The 21,653-nt window shown below is 36.0% G+C and overlaps 1 protein-coding gene across 1 annotated transcript in view; it reads left to right on the forward strand.

The window, feature by feature from the left end:
• LOC139797724 (sodium channel protein type 2 subunit alpha-like) overlaps positions 1-21,653 on the forward strand; it is a 70,221-nt gene that overhangs the window by 10,316 nt on the left and 38,252 nt on the right. The window contains exons 2-7 of the mRNA XM_071747459.1: positions 15,493-15,813; positions 17,152-17,270; positions 17,641-17,730; positions 18,528-18,656; positions 19,107-19,198; positions 20,251-20,487. Of these exons, the coding sequence (XP_071603560.1) occupies positions 15,541-15,813; positions 17,152-17,270; positions 17,641-17,730; positions 18,528-18,656; positions 19,107-19,198; positions 20,251-20,487 (940 nt within the window). The 5' untranslated portion in view covers positions 15,493-15,540. The remainder of the gene's footprint in view (positions 1-15,492; positions 15,814-17,151; positions 17,271-17,640; positions 17,731-18,527; positions 18,657-19,106; positions 19,199-20,250; positions 20,488-21,653) is intronic.

Genomic DNA, 21,653 nt, shown 5'->3' on the forward strand with positions numbered 1-21,653 from the left:
TCTACAGGTTTTCATGGAAGACCACACAGAAATTGATTCTTGTCTCATTGATCTTCAAGAATCTTTTATACTTAATTGCTGAAAATTGCTTCTCATTGCATATAGTGATGACTTTCATTAAACTGGAATCTGATTCATAAATTGGTTGCAGAATGTATATCTCTAATTGATTTGATTATTATCAGTAGTAATGCTTTATTAATAACTGACAATATTTCAGCATATCTCTACAGTTCAGTATTTTACTGCTGCCTCTTACTCATATCAGCTGGCAGTTGATATCAGACAGTGCAGTCTTGATTTTGAAACTATGTGGAGGGAAAAACATCTTTTGAGGAAAGAAAATAATTATGACGCTGAATTACTATTTCAGTTTTCCTTTTTCATTCAGCGGATTGTTTTCTTTTAGAGTAAACTGTCATATCTGTTTATTTGTTCATCATGTCCTCTGAAGGTACAAGGATAGCATTAATTTGGGGGTCCTGTTTTAGAATAACTTAATCTAATCTAGTTAATTTTTTGTTGTCCATAATTGTTGTTTATACCATTGAGAGCATGAGTAATTTTTCAAAATAGAGTACGTAAGAAAAGTATGTGAAAACATGAGATTTGTTTCCAGCTGTCCTTTAGAGTCTTCAGTGGTGTGTATTTTGTATAGTTTTGGGCAAGTGGAGAAAGGATTCCTTTATTCTTGCAAGCTGATGTACTGTCAGGTAAATTTTAATGCAGACCTCTCTCACGATATAGAGCCAGGTAAAATGGAAAGCCAAGAAAAAAAAAAGGGGGGATGGAGGGCAAGTATTTCAGAAATGTGGCTTGTAATTCAGCCAAATGTGCCCTGAGGTTTCATTATTCTGGTTTATGACCACATGAATGTCTGAAAATGTCTGATAAAGACTAAGTGAATTAACATTGTTTACAGAAAAAAAACCCTGACAGATCATTTGTGAAACAGAGAATTTTTTTGTTTGTTGTTTTTTTTGGGTTTGGTTGGTTGGCTGGTGGGTTTTTTTGTTTGTTTGTTTTGGTGGGTTTTGGGGGTGGTTTTTTTTAGGGGCTGGGGGCTTTTTGTAGGGTTGTGTTTGTTTCTGGCTTTTTTTAAATTTATTTATTTTTTTAGCAGATTAAAATATTTAGAAAGTAAAGCTTTTATTGTCTCTATTGCATGTAGCACAATGGAATTAGTGTCCCCCCAAAATGTCTCATTACTGTGAAAAGAACTTTAAACTGGAAGTAGGTTACCAAGTCTTTATCATGGGAATTTTTCTCACTTGTAACTTTGTTACTTTTTCTTACTTAATAGTTTTTCTTACTGTATACTTTGGTCATTATCTCCTGTGATTGCCCATCATTATGTCAAGAATTTTCTCTCCTCATTTTTTCATGCTCATTGGGAAGCAGATACTAAAATTTGCCAGTGTTATTGACAGTCTCAAAATCTCTTACAGAAACATAGCACTGCGTTTTAGGCTGCTGAACGAGAAGGATTAATTGGTCTTGAACTCTGATCACTACTTTACAGGCTTATTTTGCTTCCATGGCTTTTTAATGAGCATCATGAGTAAGCAGCTTTTTTTTCTGATACATGTGAAAATTCAGTAATATACTGCAGGTGAACCTGACAGGTCATATTCATCATGACAGGTGACCCTTTTGAAGAACATCCTGATGCAATTTTCCATTTTCAGGATGTTTGCAGAAAGGAATTTTGTCTCCATATGACTATAACTTGATCAGTTTTACTGATCACCCCTAGCCTGTATCCATTTGCTGAACAGCAGCTGAGCCTCACTAGGAAATTAGACAGGCACAAAAAGTAGACTCGGGTTACAGTAATGAGCCCATTAAATGAAGTATAGGGAGCCTGTCTGGCTGAGTGAAGAACTGAAAGAGGTCTGGCTGTTCTCCTTGCTTTGTGTCTCTTATGTTCTGCAGCCAGTTTTCACCATCTTTGCATTTAGCTGGGGGAGGAGGTAACTGGGTTTTTTTCCCCCTACTTCTCTCTTGTATTCTGTTTGCAAAAAATAATAAAAATTGTATTCTTTTGCAACATTTGAGGGAGAAAATCTGATGCAATTGTTGCTTGCAGTCTGTAAAACTCATGACTAGCTGCACATTTACTCTTCAAGGTACTTCTAATCGTATGTCCTCAGAGATCTCTTCCAATCCCTACCACTCTGTAATTCTATCTGTTTAGTTATGATCTCTGAACATTTTACTTCTCATTTACTACACGGAAAATCAAAGCACAACACAGTTACTGATTTTTAAAATAGTCATTGTAAACGTCTAGTAAAATCCTATCATATTTATTATGTCATAACAGTATTATCCATAATAGCAAATAGACTTTAAGATTGCTTCAGAATTTCAGAAGTTTTAAGTTAATGGAGGAACATACCTTGCAATTTAATCAACATGTTCTTTGTTGATATGAGCTAACAGAAAAAAATGTTTTGATCTTTCTGGTAGATAAAAACCAGCATCTGTTCGATTTAATTTTCAATTTCAATTTAAGAATATGAAAACGTTTTTGTTTACTGTTTTGAACCTAGTGGAACATAGGTGTAGGTTCTGCTGTATGTTATCTTATTAGGTGTTTTGAAGGTTTTTTTTTCAGATTATTATTATTATTCAAGAGGACCTGTCTGGTTGTTCAGAGAGCTCATTTTCTTTCAGTTCCTAATTAATTTTTGTTGCTCAGGAGGAAAGCTTTCAGCTGCAGTGTTTGGTAGCTGTGCTTGTTTTACATCATTTATGGGTGTTGCATTGCAGTGCTGACTTGTGTTAGTGATGGTCCAAAACTTAAGTAGAAAAAACAGAAAGGAGAATTTGATAACAGACCAGCAAAAACCTGCAGGAAGTATTCCAGAGTTCCATCTCATAGAACACAAGCTAGAAAGCTGTTCTGATGCAGATGGTGCTGAGCACTAATACAGAGCTGGTAAAATAATCCTGGGCTGGCACAAGGAGTGAATTGGTATATGGAGTGTGGAGAATTTATGAAGGCACTTTATGAGGTCCTAGAGAGACCCAGTGGGGGACGTGGAGAAGCAGCCAGGAAAAGACCCCTTGAGCCTACTGAGTAGATGATAGCCTACTGTAGATGATAAAATCACGTAAAATCACATGAATTTGTCACAGTTGGAAAAGACCTATAAGATCACCACATCCAACTGTCAACATCTCTTCCCTCCCGTCCCCAGGAAAATAAATATCTCTATCACCATGCCTTCAAAAGCATGTCCTGAAGTGCCTCATCTGCACAGTTGTTAAATACTTTATACTTAAATAATCGTGGGTATCTGGTCTGTTGAACTGTAAGTCTAGAACAGTCATTATATCTCAGACTTGTAAGAGCCTCCACCACCTCCCTGGGCAGCCTGTTATAGTGCCTAACTATTATCTCAGTAAAGAGATGCTTCCTCATATCTAGTAGATATTTCCCCTGGTGCAACTTCAGGCCTTTTCTTCTGGTCCTATCATTATTTACTTGAGAGATGAGGCCAACACCCACCTCCCTGCAGTCTCCTTTCAGGTAGTTGTAGTGAATGATAAAGTCTCTCAGCATCCTCTTCTCCAAACTAAACTTTCCCAATTCCCTCAGCTGCTCCTCACAGGATTGGTTCTCCAGATCCTTCAACAGCTTGGTTGCTCTTCTCTGAACTCACTCCAGCAGCTCAATGTCGTTCTCATGAGGGGCCCAGAACTGAACACAGTACTTGAGGTGCAATATCCTCAGTGCCGAGTACAAAGACACCATCACTTCCCTTCTGCTGGCCACACTATTCCAGGATGCTGATGCCATTCTTGGCCACCTGGGCACACTGCTGGCTCATACTCAGCTGGATGTGGACCAACACCCCCAGGTCCTATTCTGCCTGGCAGGTTTCCAGCCTTTCCTCCCCAAGCCTGTAGAATTCCCTGGGGTTGTTGTGACCAAAGTACAGGACCTGGCACTTGGCTTTGTTAAGCCTCATGTTATTGGCCTTGACCCACTGATCCAGCCTGTTCAGGGCCCTCTGCAGAATCTTCCTACCCTCGAGCAGATCAACATTCCCACCCAACTTGGTGTCATCCTCAAATTTGCTGAGGAAGCCCTCAATCCTCTCATATAGATCACTGAACAAGACTGGGCTCAGAATTAAGTCCTGGGGCATATTGCTGGCTGTTGTCTGCCAGCTGGGTTTAATTCTGTTGGCTACAACTCTCTGGGCTCAGCTATACATCCAGTTTTTAACGAAGAGCACATCTGTCTACCATTAGTAACCAGTTTCTCTAGGAGAATGCTTTGGGAGATGGTGTCAAAGGCTTTAGTACTAAAGTCCAGGTAGACACCATCCACAGCCTTTCCCTCATCCACTAGGTAGTTACCTGGTTATAAAACAAGATCAGGTTGGTCAAGTGAGACTCCCTTTTCTGAACCTATGCTGGCTGGGCCTTATTCCCTTTCTGTCCTGCACTTGACATCTGAGGACACTCAAGATGAACCTTTCCGTAATTCTTCCAGGCACTGAGGTCAGGCTGACAGGCCTGTCGTTCCCCAATGCCCCTTCTGGCCCTTTTTGTAGATGGGTGTCACATTTGCAATCCTCCAGTCATACAGGACCTTACTCATCAACCAAGACTGTTGATAAATGATGGAGACAGGCTTGGGGAGCTCCTCTGTGCCCACTCCCTCCATACTCATGGGTGGATTCCATCTGGCCCCATTGACTTGTGAGTCTCCAGATGCTGGAGCATGTTAACTGCTTCCTCCTGGATTATGAGGGCACTGTTCTACTCTCTGTCCTTATCTTCCTGGGGGTGCCAGGACTGACTAATGAAGATGTAGGCAAAGGCAGCATTAAGTATCAACCTCTTCCTCATTGTGCTCATAAGGTAAGTAACTGTAGTTCTGGTTTGAGCTGGAATTTGGACTGACTTCCAAAGGTGCCTCCCAATCTTATTTCTGCGCCCCCCCCCCCCCAGTTTCTTGTGATCTTATTTTACATAACTGATTACAAATATAATAGCAAAATTTTTATTGGAAATTGATGGTATAGGTGTGAGTAGGCACAGTTGAAGTAAACTAAATCTGTTTCAGACATGGCGTACACACTCCCTATGTGGAAAAAAGAAATCCAGTGTTTTTTACTGACTTTGATGAAATAAGTCATAATTCACGTAATACTTGATGCATTAATGAAAGTTTCATTGATGTAAAAACAGTGTTGGTACAGTCAGTCAGAGGGATCCCAACATATTGACTTTAATCTGATAGAGATAATGTACTCAAGATAACTTTATTGTAAAATTGAATTAAAAAATATTATTGGAATAATAACAGTTTTGAACCATGTAGTAGTCTGAAATCTAAAAACATTACAGCAAATGCTACACCTTCATGAGCTGGAATAACTCACTTAGATGTTTCTGCAGTGCCTGAGTATTAAGTGTAAACTTGGCTAATTTACATGAAGCGTTTTAGTATATGTGACTTAACAGGGTTTTTAGATTCCATGATTTTAAGTGCCAAACTAATGTCAAATTCCATGTGCCTGGATGCGTGCAGTTTCTTTGCTGTGCACAGTGCTTATGTACTTTGCAATATTATGAGCTTGTAATTTATTTATAATGTTATTAATAATTCATTAATACTAAATTATGAGGTCTGAACAAAATGTGGAGAAGTTCTGATTCGCTGCTGAGGTAGTCTCTGGATATTAAATGAACTTCAAGTGAATATATTTTAATGGATATGCAATGGATTAGTTTTGAAAATTATGGCACCTAACTATAAAAAAGTGAAAGAAAATTTCATGTTCTGTTGTTCTTCATAGCCCTAAATCCTTTAATATGCAGAGGGAAAAAAAACCAACAAACCTTAAAGGGAGGATTATCTATTTATTTTTGTTACATAGAGAAATTAATCTGAAATTGGTAATGGCTTGTCTAATGTGTTTGATGTAACATTCTCACCAGGCTGTAGTCAGGCCAGAGTATCCTATGGGTTAACTAGAAAGGCCCTTTTCTTTAAGCAGTGAATGCAGATGCTTGAGATAGGCTCCTTCAATGCACTGCAACGTGTTTGCTGACACAGTGTCCAATATTACCTAACGCTTCCTCCTAAATTTAATTAATACTGAGGTCTTCTCTTTCAAGGGTCAATTATATAGTAGTTAAAGTAATTTAAAATTTCAGGTAGATCATACATTTGTTTAGAAAAATTCTAAATTTCTTGCTTGCTTGGAGTATAAAGATATGAAATTGCAGCTGGTGGAGGCAAGAAATTCTGCATTTGTCTCTCTGGAAAAAATGCAGAATATGGGTAATTTAAAGCAGTACCCTGTTTCTCTTAAGTGGGAAGTCATAAAACTATAATAACAATTGTTTGGATGCAGAGATAATTAGAACTGTTACTTCAGATAACTGCTGCTGTTACTGCTGCTTCTTGCTAAGAGAGCAGAAAATTCTTACCTGTAGAAAGGTATAGAAATTTTTTTATGCACGAAAAAATATGTTTTCATTAAAGCTATTTAAAATAATCCAATAGCCATTGTTTATAGATACACTTCCCAGAATTAAAGCTCTAAATGAAGATATTTCATAACTTCTTTGATTTTTCTGGCTGATTGCCTTTGGTTGCAGTATAACACTGGCCTTCTCTGTGTGACTTTGTTAAAGGTGATAATTTACTGTAAAGTTGACTGATGTCTAGATATTTTTAGCACTCATTCTTTCCCAGACAGTTTATGGGAAGAACCTCAAACTTATTCATTATTGTTTCAGTCTTAAACAGTGTTTTCAGTCTGTCCCCTGTATTCACAGCCCTGATTTTGGGGAGATTTAATTGAAACCTACAATAACATAGTGGTGGATAAAGGTCTGGGAGAGTAGCTGTGGTGGTTTTTTGCTTTTGTTTTCATTTTACAAAACGATGGTGGAAAAGATCTCTTCAGTTTACACACAAGCTTAAAGCTATCTTGGATATTGAACTCAAAATTAATATATTTAACACATGGAAGTGTTGTGGCTGTGGTTTTGCAATGAGGCTTCTCACAATGCAGTGCAGATGTTAGGCCAAATGTTATGTATCTTGTCTCCCTTTCCATTTTATTTCTGATTGAAGTCTGCATTTTATGGATAGAAAAATGCTCCTGGTTTTCATTTAGCATATCGTTCATCAAGCATGTCACTTAATATGGTAAAATTACCTTGGCTTTATATGCTGCTATTATACAAATTCACTTCTTGTGTAAGTTATGTCTCATTAATTCAGAAAAAAAAATGTTCCTTATATTTTCCAAGTTCATAGTATCCAAGTGTTGCTTCTCTGTAATTGTTCACTCTTATAGCAAAGACTGTTTGGGAGACCTTAACCACTTTAAACATAATTGAGGTTTTTTAAAATCTTCGTATGTTAATGGATGCTGCAAGTGGCTTTGGATAAAATCAATTTAACATTAATCATGTAACATAATGCTGCATACACTTATGCTTACTCTTCTGCTGTGCAAGAAAGCAGAGTAGCTGAGCACCTTCCAATAAATGGTCCATTATGCAAGGAGGATCTACATAATCAGTTTTAGGTATTATGTAAAAAGCTTTGGCTCTCATAGGTATATGCAAAATCAAATAAGATTTCTTTACTTAAAAATTTGCACCATTTTATGAGTCTGAAGTTTGTTGTAACATACCAATTGATAGATAAATGAATTTATGAACATGAAAGAAACATTTTCCGTATTTGTAATAGTGCAGTTTCTGGAATTCTTTGTATATGTATGTGAATATTTAGCTCTTAATCTGTGAAACAGAGTCCTGCCAAGGACTACACAGCTTTGTCAGGATACCATTTAAAAAAAAAAAAATCTACCTCATTTTTATTTACTTCTTTCCACTTCACCAAACAAGACAGATATCTCCTAGAAAAATACTTTTTTCAAGCAAAAATATTTTTTTAGTTAATTTAAAGCATTTCATTTTCCAAGAATACATGAAGTGGCCACTTGTACAGGTTTTGATGACATGATTCCAATCTGTAAAATTTTCATAAACGTTTGGATTTATGTAGGTAGAACATTTTAAAGCAAGCACTGCCTGTTGTGGTCATTCTTTTCTTTGCAATTTAATTTCAAGGAACTTTCTTTTTTAGCTGGCATTCATTCAGTCAGGGTGAAATCTGAGCCAGAGAGCTTCTGAAAATTTAATCTAGAAGTACTGTAGTTCTTTCTTCTTTGAAGAAACTATTACTTATTGACTTCTTGGAATTACTGCAGCAAATCTGTAAGAAATCTGACTCTGGAAAGTAACTTGCAATGTTGAATGGAATTAATTTGCTGCTTCCCATTGTCAGGCAGGTTTTGAGCCATCTCCAGGAAAGCTGATCTCCATCACGAGTAATTGTTACTTTGGAAGACAAAAGCCATCACTCTAAATGCACCCTCCTTTCCTTCTTTTCCCCCCAGCTTTATATATGGTGCATGGCCTCATATGTTATAGAATATTCCATTGGCCAATGTGGACCCTTTGTTCTGGCTGTGCTCCCTTTCAGCTTCCTGTGCACTGCATACTAGGAAAGCATGATTTCCTAGCACTAATTAAAAATATCAGTGTATTACCATGTTCTTCTCATTCCAAACATCATTTTGAGGGTGACACATACTATCCCAGCTGAAATCAGGACAAACTTAAAGGATTTAAATGATACAACACCAAGTCCATACAGTTGTTCGATAAAATACATTTTGGTTCATAATTTATGGAATCTGGCAGTTAAATTCTAAAGAGTTCATACAGCTAAAGCAAGTTCAGTTCTGTAGCTGAACATAATTATTGGGTAGTAAGTTCTGTGTGAACAAAATTAATTTATACTGTATGATAGCTGTCCTTCCTTCATAGTGTCTTTAAGCTAATGAATGCAAACAAACAACACTGTGCAACTACAAAGATTATTTGAAAATAAAGATAGTATTGTTTCATAGCTTAAATATCAAGGCAGCTACAGTATATTGTGTGGTAGCCATGGAGATACATAATTTTTCTATTTAAGTATCAAAACAAGGAGCTAGATGCATGTTTATTTAAATCAATTAAAATCAAAAATAAATTTAAAATTTTATTTAAATCAATTTAAAAGCTTTAACAGTTATCTGTGTCATGAATTTACACAGAAAAATTGTCCAACCTTATAAAGGTCATAATGTAATTAATGTGACATCATCATTTTTGTGTCATAAAAGAGAGGTGGTTTGGAGCATAGCACACATTATCAGTGCTCTGCTGGCAACTACAGAAAGTCTTTTTTTTCCTTAAGCTGGTTTAATGACACATAAGTAGAATGGCAAATTGAAGGGAAATTACCTGGAGAACTGAGGAAAAAAATACCCCAACATATTGATAATGAAACCTTGCAAGACTGTGCAATAGGCCTGCTGTTTTAAATGCTGTTGTTCAAAGTGATATAAAAACAAGAAATGTAAGAATAAGTTTCAGTGAAAGATATAATTTTTTTTATTCACAGAAGAGGTTCACTGAGCTTTTATCACTAGAGGAATATTTAAGAAATGAGAATTTTATGTTGTAAATACATGAAACTGGGCATAACTAGTGGCTGACAGGGTATTGAAGTCATGAATAGTCTTAGTGTAAGAGCAAAACTGGTATAAATTTGATTTTGGATTGTGAAAGGAATTTACATTTGAGAAAGCTTTAAATTAGGATTATTACCCAGGAACTTGGCTACCTTACTTACTTGGACCTAACTACAAGCAGGGTATTGAAATTCTGAGAAGCATTTCTGGGGTCAAAAAATGTCATAGCAGTCACTCATGTATGAGAGAAATATCATACTTGCTAGAATAAAAATAGATGCATGTCACATTTCTGACAATGTGGTTTTTCACTGTTTCCACTGCATTGCCAGCAATAATAAGCCATCACAGTTTTGTTGGCTCTGTCCCAGATTTTCTCTTTGATACCTCAGTTGATTGGATTGCTTGTTTGTGAGGACTGAATTTCCCGGATCTCCATGTGATAAATGTTTTCTGACATAAAGGAAAGAGGCAGATCAGTTTTCCTAAGTGGCTGCAGATTCTAAAAATAGATGTATATTAGATAAATTATCTTTTTTAAGATCAGCTGTAGCATCCTCTACCTTTTAAAAACATTTTATTTCCTGCAATCTTAATATTTTTCAGCAATTTTCTGAGTATTACTGTAAAATTGTACATTTCAGCTAGATTATTGAATGACAAATAACTTGTTTGGAATTACTTTGGAAAAGATACGGGTCATATGAGGTGAGGTCCATATAAGAAGTTGAATCCCTAGAACTAAACAGAAATTCAGTCTGTCTTCCAGACTGTTTCAGCCTTTTTGTGAACAAGCTATAGAGAAAGAAACAGTTTATAAATGAAGAACATGGCAAAAGACTGATTTAAATGAGTTGTCTCATTCTATTTCATTGCCATAGTATCATGCCAAGAAGCATCAGGGGTAAAATGTACCATTGCTCTAATTTAGTGTCTCACACCAATTAATAATTCAGAAATGTTTTAGTTATTATTGATCTTCAGCATTTTAAGTGGAAAAATATTGTATATACTGTTAGCATCTACACAGGAAATCATCTGAGAGGCAAAGGAAGAATACTAGATTTATAATTGTTGATTAGAGCAGATGCTTTCTAGATTAACCCATTTTCCTAAGAACTTGCTGGATTTGTGTTACAGACTGCTTCTTGTTTTGCAGACAGTCACTGAATAGTAATATTGAAGTGAGACTTCGTAATACTTAACTTCTTTAGTATGCCATAAACTTTATTCAAGTTATTCAAATTGTACTATGAAATGTACCGTAGTACAGCAAAAAATGAAAATAATATTGTAAAAATTAATCATGTTATGGAATATTGAACAATTAATATGAATATTGAGGAACAGATGTGTTGTTTCTAACTCTGAAAAATATGAATGTATTATATCTGTACAGGAAAAAAATTTACTCAGTTTTTTGCTGTATGATTTGGGTCTAAGCTTGACCAGTGTTTTTGTAAATGTTAAAGGTTTTTTAAATTCCGATAGAAAATATTAAGCAACGTCATCATGATTTCCTTCTTTAGTACAGTGAATTCAAGCTCAAAACCTTAAGTCTAGTAGTACATTGTTTTACAGGTAAAAGTTTAACGCAATTTGGTGGAGAGTGTATTGGAGCCACCATGTCTTTACATGTCAAATGTAGAAAAAGGAGTAGTAAGATACGTACTTTTTCTAAAATGACATAAATTTCATCATGATACTTTTCTTCATATATATATTAAAAATGTATTTATAAAGATCATTTAAAATTTTCTTACACATTCAACCATATTCCATCAGAATGTATTAATGTTCACATTAGTATCTTCTTGTTATTGCCTTGTTCCTGGCCTCAGGAATTTCTTTTGTCTTACTTGTCTCCATTCAGAGCTACATGCATAATATGTCCATATTGGATTGGAAGCCTGTTTCTAAATAGCTGAGAAAACAATTTTTTTTATGTTGTGTTTCAGTTTTTCTTGTTGATGTCTTTTTGAGTGTGTTTTGTTTTTTTATGAGAAGGGGGTTAAGGTGGAGTATGCAGAAGCTTTCAGAAGGAACTCTGGGGCTTTCAGAGGGCAGGGGTAACAGTTTTAGTTTCTTCAGTGTTCACATTATTTCTTGTCTTTTGATTTGATATGTTATTACCTCTTAGTTCATGATACAGAAGTCATCAAGATTCCAGAAGAGTCATTGAACCAACCCATCTGCCTTCATAATTTTTTCTCTCTGTATCTTTCTTGGATAAACTGAGTTACATGAGGTAATGATGCAAATGGCATCTGTTTGCTCTACAGTGCTACAGATTTTATATATTTGCAGTACTTTAGCAAGTCTGTTAAAGAAAATACTCACTGAACTTTAACTCAAGATGTGTTTAATATGTGAGGGTTTTTTCCCAAGCGTGGATTGTGAATAGGGTGCTGGGGTAAATCATTAGTAGAAAAGATTCCCGTTATCTATTGGAAAAGATCCTTTGTCTGTTTTATGTAAATGCTGAGAGGTGTGCTGCATTAGCTCATTGGCTAAAATGTCTCTAGAGAGGAATACTTGAGTTCATCTCAGCCCTTAGGATACCACTTAAACCTTGCTGAATAAACCAGTGCAATATGAACATGGAAGTGGAAAGATTGTTTATCATTCTGATAACATTTGTATCAACTCAGAAAAAGTGCTATAAGGCCGTAGTGGTATTTGGAACAGTCATGAACATTTAGCTTTATGTGTTATAAACTTGTAAAGAGTAAATTTAGCCTAGATGCATAGGCAGACATAAATTAGTGACATTTTTCAAGTGCATGTTTGAGTACAAGCAGCTTGTTCAGGCATAATATTAGTTATCTTTTGAGCCTACGTTCATGATGCTAACTAGAAAACTATTTTGAAAGTTCTGTGAAGCCTTTCTCTAAGGAATTTGGACATCCTCCAAAAGACTAACCTAACGTTATGGCATATAATTGTATTATTCTCTGAAAATATCTCCCCTTTATTTTGTTGACATGTTTGTTTCTGTCTGTTTTGTTTTACAAGATCATAATCAAAATAAGCAGTAGCTTAAGTATTTACAAGACTGCAAAGAACACCCCTACTTGTTCTAAAGCTGGTAGATTGGTCCATGGTAGATGTGTGTAGATGTGCTGAGAAACCTGTATCGTGCTTAGCCCAAGAAGGGCAGCGTGCCTGTAACAGGGCAACACCGTGTGTATAGCTCCTGTTTTATTTGGTTTTGAGGTAGCAGTTGTGTTCTGATGGCTGTAGATCTTGCTCTCATCTGTTACAACATTTAACCAATTTAGATAATAACTGTGTCTAGACTGATTACATATAGCTGTACATATAGATACTAGTTTGCGTCACTTGATAGAGAAAAGACAAACTTTATGTAAGTGCAGTCCTCAGAATCTATTATGACACATTTAGCATTCTTTAGTATACCGTAGAGGAATGCTTGGGTTTTTTAAATGGAAAAACTTCTATTGAATTTAGTACTTCTACCTTGGTGTAGGAAAAAGCCCCTGATAGTAAGAACTCCCCTTGGCTTAAAAAAAAAAAAAAAAAAAAAAAAAAAAATAGACAGGGCTGCTGGCACTAAGGAAATCCTTGTGAATTTTTAGCTTACAAATAAAGAAATAGATAATACCCCCTACATTTCTTTTATGAAAAGCAGAGCTGTAAGCTAAAGAAAATTACTTAAGAGTACCACACAATAAACGTTACTTACTTTAGCTCTTTAGGTAAAACTGAAATTTGTGGTAAAGGATCATGATGTCCATCCTTATAAGACAGATCTCTCTTCCTTTTCACTGGTGCATGTTCCCTGGCTGTTTAGATGTCATCCCTGGATGTTTAGAGCCATAGATGTCATCCAGTTTCTCAAGGAAAAGTAACTTTTGAGACACTGGTTCCAGTCCAGGTGTGGCTGGGCAGATTGTCAGAGCTACGAGTGCTGTGGATTTGAGAAGGATTCACCAGAGAAGGCTAAACAACAATCAGACCTTTTGTTTGAGAATGGTGAATCACTTTAAGATGGCACAGATGAAATTGTTAATAAATCAGGGAAGACATCTCATTCTTGAACTTTGTTCCAGAAAAAAACCCACCACATTTCAGTGTTTTCCTGCAGTGCTTTGTGGCTGACATGAAAAAGGGCTGATTTCTACAGCTATGTGGTAGGAAATTTCGCACCTCTTTACTTTCCTGTGCAAAGACCCCTTTTTTGTCTTTTACTGTGGTAAAGAGTATTTGCTAAGGACTGACAAATAGTTGTAGCTCAGCTGAAAAAGCGGGGATTTGGGGTCTGACTGTACCCTTGGCAGGCTAATTTTGAGGAGGACTTGGTTTGTGTCATATTAGATCACATGCCCCTGAGAATTTAGATGATGGTGAGAGATTGTTAAAAAATAGAAAATATCTTCAACTCACATTAAGTTATCTAAAAGCTGGCATAGAAGAGGCAGATTTATGGGACCGATTGTGGTGTCATGTTAATTGAATTTGAAGTTGTTACACTGCATGAAAATGTCGATTTTTATTTCTTTCCCAGCACACCTTTACTATTGATTTCACCCCGTGGTCAGAGAAAGCATTCTCTTTAGCCAAATCTCAGCTTCAGGGTAGAACAGGCTCCATCTGTAACAGTTTTTCTGACAGAACCATATGGAGCAAATCATCTAAATCTGCTTCGTATTTTTTTCTCTTGGGAATTAGGACTCGCAACACCATGAGCAGTGTTCATGCCAGTTGTGTGCTGGGTGTTGGTGGGACCTCCTGTTTTGCGGGGGAGGCTGCAGGGGGAGCCTATGTGAAGGGAGTTGACCCGTCACAGGGCATGGCTGAGCCATGAGCCTTTTCTTGTGAGGTGCAGGAGTGAGAGTGCAGCTGGCTGGGAGCCGGGCAGCAAAGGCTGCAGCTCTTGTCAGCATCATCAAGGAGCAGGGGATTCCATTTTGTCTCTGTTCATAAAATTAGTTTATTCCGAAGATGCTATGTCCATGCACATTAACTGTACTCTCACTGTAGAAAAGAGAAGCCTAGAAATCATCTGTGAAAAACTTCTTGTTTGTAATTTAATACATTTCTTATTTGTAGGTGTTTGGAAATAGATCTGGCCTCAGAGAAAGCACTGTGGAGGAGGGCATGCTGTGTTTTTCATATAAATCTAAAAGTCTTCATCCATCATAGCCTGATTATGTAGCAGAACACCAGAAAAAAAGACAATTAGAAATCAGGAACGTGGAAGTCAGGAGACACAAAAAGCGAGAGACTAAGCTCCAGATCAGTTGCTTTCTGCTTGTTGCATGATGCATCTTTAAATATACAATGTGTTTACATAGTACCTAACAGTGTGATATAAACATTGGTTTAGGAAGCATAGTATAAGCCAGCAGGTGGAGCAGTGTTGCCATCAGAAATGAAAAGATCGAGAGAAGTTGCACATGGTTTTCTATCTGCTTTTACAATGGAAGTTGCAAGGTTTCTTAAGGCACTGTCCTGTCCCAGCTTGATGTATAAATCTGTGGTAGAACTTGTAACTGTTGGCTGCAGTGCATAGCTCTGTTAACACATTTCTCTCTTTTTCATAAGTTGGTTTTTAATGTAAAGTTTAGCTGAGAGGAAAGAAGAATCTTTTTCCTTTTTTTATTGTTGCAGGGCTTGTAATAAACTGAGTTGACAAGGTAAATACTAATTCCATTGTTGATTTTTTTTTTCCCCCCCCCATTCATTTTTTCTTCACTTCAAAACATGTATCTGTTTTCTGTTTAAGGAAGCTAAGATACCTAGTTTTGTATTAAGTTACTTCAAGTATTTCATGCTTATAGTACTTCAGAATTAGAAAAGATGTGGATCATGAATTTGACAAAAGCTTGTATGTGGGGATTTCTGTTGCTGTTGTCCTCTAGTTTATGTTTCTTTTTTTCTGTTTTTCTCCTAGGATCTTGCACAGGAGCCTAAAATAATTTAAAATTTGCAGAATGAAAAGATGGCACATGCAATGCTGGTACCTCCAGGAGCTGACAGCTTCTACTATTTCACCAAAGAATCTCTTGCAGCTATTGAAAAACGTATTGCTGATGAAGCATCTCATTGTGAGAAAAGCAAGCATAAAGATGATTGTGATCATGAAGAAAATCGCCCAAAGCCAAATAATGACTTGGAGGCAGGAAAGACACTGCCTTTTATTTATGGTGACATCCCTCCAGGAATGGTGTCAGAGCCCCTGGAGGACCTGGATCCGTATTATATCAATAAAAAAGTAAGTGTTTTATATTTAGAGTGTGATAAGAACACTAATTTCAACTGTTTCCTGTCGAGCTGTAAAGTGATAAATGCTCTGGTGTGGAGGTAGTCAGGAGGCCTAGTTGAAAGCATTATGCAGTATGTGATACCATATTAAATATTTTGAATAGACTATAAATATATGAATGTAATTCTGCTTAAGTTGCTTTTTTGTTTGGGTTTTTTGTTGGTATTTTGGTTTGTTTATTTTTAAAGAGAGCTTTTCTTTTAATGGTTTCCATGTGATAATATTTTTAGTTACTGGATCTTGCATTAGCAGACCTTTATTCTCTTCAAATCTGATTAAATGCTGAAGCTTTTGAAAACTTCCTCTGTGGCTGGCTACTCTCTTCCTGGGGTTTCTGAGAAGCATAGACAGTACCTGAGATCTAGTTCAGTGGGGCAGTCTTTTGACAAAGGGCTTGTTCAGTCATCTGCCAAAATGATCAGCTGTCAAACATTCCTTGAAATCTCATACAAATACTTGATTTATAAAAAGTTAAATTTTATGTCCTGTTTAGCTAGGGAGGAACATAAGTAAAAAAATTTTAAAAAGTTATCACATATTGCCAGCTTCATGGCATGTGGTTTCTGTGGGTTGGTAAGAGCTTTTTTCACTTACAGATATGAGTTCATAACACTACAGTTTACTTCATTGAAAATGGATCATTGAAAATGTTCAGAGTCTTATGGGGAGGATTTGAATTTTCTGCCCAGTTGTGTTTTTCCTGATGATTTGAATCAACAGGATGATTTTAATACCAGCTGCTCCCTGCATTGCCCCATGAGAAACAGGAAGATAGTATGCTCGTAGGACAATTAGAGGTTTTACTCCCTCCATACAAAGCAAGGAGGTTCTTTAAAGCCACTGCATCGTTCCTCTTAGAATCACTTTGCACAGTTGTAAAATTTTCACAGGTTTTTTGGGTTTTTTTTTTTGTTTTTTTTTTACGTAAATGGTGTGTAGATGTGGTGCTTATGGGTATGGTGTAGTTGTGGACTTAGCAGTGCAAGATGAATGGTTGGATGATGATCTTAAAGGTCTTTTCAAACCAGAACTATTCTATGATGATAGGAAAATACTGAAATGCAGATTTTGTTTGAGAGCACAGAGACAAAGTTGTATGATGTTCAGTTTTTGTTGCTTGTGTGAAAATTTAGTATTTCATATTTGCTTGTATATTTCTACCAAAAATAAATTTGGTTACTTATCTCTGTGTAAGTGTAGCCTCTATTTATGTCAAAGTTGCTAACATGTATCATAACAATTTCCTATTTCCTATCCTTCCCCTCTTGTGTTTTTTTGTTTTGAAAGACATTTATAGTATTGAATAAAGGGAAGACAATCTTCAGGTTCAGTGCCACACCTGCCTTGTACCTTTTATCTCCTTTCAATATTATTAGAAGAATAGCTATTAAGATTTTGGTTCATTCATATCCTTTTTAAGTGGTTTGTTAAAAATTATTACCGGTCTTCTCTAATATTTCATAACACTGCATTTTTTGGTTTAAAGGTTCCTGCCGTTAGTTCTTTCTCTCAAAATTAAATAGGGCAAAGATTTGTCACTTTAACTCTCTGATTAAATTTAGAAGAGATGCAAAGCTTGGAAACCTAGATTATATCTAGTGGTGTAGCCATCATTATTTCGAAGCATCTTGGCATTATTTATGACATTGCTAGTGATAATAAATTGGTTTGTGTTGTATACATTGTAAGTAATCTATAGCCTGGTCAATTCCTCATGTTTTGTTGTGATGCAAAATTCAGCATTGAAAAAGTGTATGTTCCTTAACTACAGTCAACATTGTTCAGCATACTCATTATGCTCACTATTTTGACCAACTGTGTATTTATGACATGGAGTAACCTTCCAGACTGGATAAAGAATGTAGAGTAAGTATATTTAGCTAATAATTCTTTAGGTGGCTTAAAAACTGAAAAGCTAAATTAAAAACTAGGCCATATTGTCGTTGCATGTAATACTATATTCTTCTCTTTCTAGCCTGGCACTAGATCCTAGCTGCAGTTAAAAGCATTAATACTTTTGTTCAGAATGTTTTTAAAAGTAATGTTTTTATGCATTCAATCTCTTGAGGTTTTTTTTTTTAATTTTATTTTTATTAAAAAAAAATAAAACAAAACAAAACAAAAATCCATGAAGAGAATAGTCATTCAACCTGAAACTACTGCTTTTCAATGTGGAGGGTGCCTTCTGTAGCACCTATGAAGCACGTTCAGTAGGACAAATGGGACAATGGGGGACACACCCTGTTTAGAGAAAACACCTATATTTAGGCTTATTGTTTGACATTCTCAGGTCTGCCTGGTCAGCAACCAAGTAACTTTAGTAAACACTGTGTTTCACTTACCCATGGATTTTATCTCTGACATAGCAGCCAATACTGAAATTTTTATTTGAGAAAAAATACTTTCTTCGTATTAGGCATAATTAGTTTTAGAATTTGTGCTGAAATGTTGAAATCTTATCTGCCAGAATAAGCAGAAATATATTTCAAATAAAGAAATAAATAAAGTGAGTTATCTTCCAGAAGAATGGTAGGAATAGTTCACGTGAGTTTGTAACAGCTATTACAGTGCATGTATTAATTGCTGGGTTTGAGTGACTTTCCTTCATGGCTCAGATGTTGTGTCACTGAACAACAGTCTTTTGGTTGGATATTTTCCTACAGGTATACTTTTACTGGAATTTATACTTTTGAATTTCTGGTAAAAGTCCTTGCAAGAGGCTTCTGTATAAATGATTTTACTTGCCTTCGTGACCCCTGGAACTGGCTAGATTTTGTTGTAATCTCCTTTGCGTAAGTACATACACACATATATATATGTAAGTTTGTACTTCTTAGTAAGTTTGAACTTTTTAGAACCTGTAATAAATTATTTAGATTATCTTAGTTTATTTCGAATGAATTGGAGTTGAATTGCTTTTCAGGGTTTTCCATTTTAATATTTTACACTACTGTAGCAGACGACAATGAACTATCACACAGTGCAAAATAGTAGTGACAACTGAACAATTTAAAATAATGTTTAAAGAATAAAATGAAAAAAAAAATTAATTTTTAGTTGGCATTCAGTGGAAACAATTAAGGGTGTGTTTCCTAGGGAAATCTTAATTGAAAGGGGAAAATATAGATTCAAGACTTTCAGTTCGAGTTGTCCTTCAAAAAAAAAAAATTGCTTGGATTACAGGTCCAGGTAAGTAATTACAATCTACCTTAATTCTGAATAACTGTGATTTAATCCTACAGGTATATAACAGAATTTGTAAACCTAGGCAATGTTTCAGCTCTTCGAACTTTCAGAGTATTGAGAGCTTTGAAAACTATTTCTGTAATTCCAGGTAAGAAGTAGCTGTGTGAAATGGTAGGCACACTACATCACCTCTGTTTAATTTTGTGTGTGCTGTCATTGTGTTTGTGTGTGGGATCCTTTACTACAGATATGTGACAGAGTTTGTGGACCTGGGCAATGTCTCAGCGTTGAGAACATTCAGAGTTCTCCGAGCTTTGAAAACAATTTCAGTCATTCCAGGTGAGAGCTAGGTTAAACACTGAGGCTGACTGCAGTTCCACAGAAGCTGAATTAATATGTTTAAAAGAAGCATCCAGGTTTTAGTCTTAACTTCAGTGTGATTTCCTTTTATAATTCTCTAAAACTCTAAGCCTCAGAGTTTAATACATTCTTGCATGAGAAATCAAATTTTACATAGTCTGTGTATATTTCCATTTCATTATGTCAAATTTTCTCTCCCGCAATAAGGATCAAAATTGATGCTCTTAAATTTTCTCTTTCTAATGTAAATGTTACTATTCATCAAAGACATTAGGGACTGAAAATTTCAGTCTGTTGTTAGTTGAATCCCTAACAAAGCAGTAAAATGGTAAAGAGATGCATGGGAATCGCATGATGCATTTATTACCTTAAGATGCCAATCTTCACCAAACCCAACCTCCAGTTGAACAGGATGCAATAGAATGCAATCATCCAAATTTATATTACACTGCAGTTGTATTCTGGTTTTCTTTGCTGTTACAGAACCAATATATTGTATATTGGAATACAACAGTGGCTATGGTTTGGAGCAAGAGGCATCAAGAAGATAATAACATGAAAAATTTTCTTTACATGTAGTTTACATGTACAGAGAGCATGAATAAAAAGTTACTACTTCATTTGAATAGCAGGTGCTTTGGAATGTCTTCTGTTCCTTCCCGTTCATACTTTGAAATTAATTTGTCAGTGAGACTTATTGGTACTTTTTCTTTTCGAATATATTTGAGGACCAGTTTTGTGAAGCTGTGCATGGTATTTCATAGTGTGTTGGTGTAGTTCACCTAACACTTTAACTTAGGTCAGTATAATAGTGTAATAAAAATCTGCCTCTCTTTGCAGGTTTGAAGACTATTGTTGGAGCCCTAATTCAATCTGTGAAGAAGCTCTCAGATGTAATGATTTTGACTGTGTTTTGTCTGAGTGTATTTGCACTAATAGGGCTGCAGCTCTTCATGGGCAATTTGAAGAATAAATGCTTGTTCTGGCCATCAGAAAATTCAACAGCTTATGAAAAATACCTAGCTCTGTACTTTAATGGTACAGTGTTTGATTGGACAGCATACATTGGGAATGAAAGTAAGAAATACTGCTGTAACTTGCTGAATTTTTTTTATATAAACACACACGTGCACAATTACCTTTTGGTGCTGTAGGCAAAAGATAAAAATTAAGTGGGATGGCAAGAGTAGGGGTTTTTATGTATTGCATCCCAACCTCATGGTGGCATGATTACTTTTTTCCATTGACTGCACTTAGAGAGAGATTTATTTATAGGGTTCAGTTGGTTTTAGAATCACAAAATCATACAGGTTGTACAGGATCTCCTCAGCTGCAGGTCCAGTTAGAGCAGACTGCTCAGTGTCATTCATATCCAGTCAAGTTTTTAATACCTCCAAGGATTTCCTGTGCAATCTATCATTTTAGGTAGTTTATTTGCCTAAGAAGATGTGGAAATGGAGTAGTGATAGTGCTGTTATTCAGCTTTGTGGACAGTTTTGGCTTGTAGATTATATGCTATAAAATGCTTGTGATTTGTCTCTTCAGATACAGTGTATAGATTCTCTAGTTCCATTTCTTGCTAAGTAGTAGTCTTAAAACTGAAAGAACTAAAATCTTCAAGAATGTCTGTTGCTACAATCATTGACATTTCTGGGAGTCCCTACAGAATGCTGATGCAGGCAAGGCAGTTCCATATAGTTGTGCTTGTATTCCTCCTTTCTCATATAACCTGTTCGTAATCATTCATATGTCTCAGTTGCATTATAATTTCACTGGGTCCTCCTAGTATTTCTTTTAGCCCATGGTATGCTGGTCAGCTGTGGCTGGGTGTGGTGTTCCCTAGTGGCTTTTGCTAACAGTAATGCGTTTTCATTTATTAAGGAATAAGGCCAGATTCATGTCTTGAAAAGATATACGCAAATCTTGGATCTACATGTCAAAGTATTGGCACCTGGCATTTAGATCAGTATCTGAACTCCAAACTTGGAGTTTTGGCAAGCTCTAAAGTTATTATGAAGTACTAGGATTATAACTTTTCCATTGTATAAGTATTGTGATTGAATTGTAGGATTTTGGCATGGCTAGGTTTAAGTGTTTGGTTTAGAATCCTCCTGTCTTGCTGTAATGTTCACCCCATGGGCTGTTTCTGACTATTTAAGTTCTAGAGTAGTATTATGTCCTGTGAAAACCGGTGCCATTTGTCAGCTTGCTAGGTCTGTTGAGGATATTGATTGAGAATAACA

This window comes from Heliangelus exortis, chromosome 6 (genome assembly GCF_036169615.1).
Source record: "Heliangelus exortis chromosome 6, bHelExo1.hap1, whole genome shotgun sequence".
NCBI lineage: Eukaryota > Metazoa > Chordata > Aves > Apodiformes > Trochilidae > Heliangelus > Heliangelus exortis.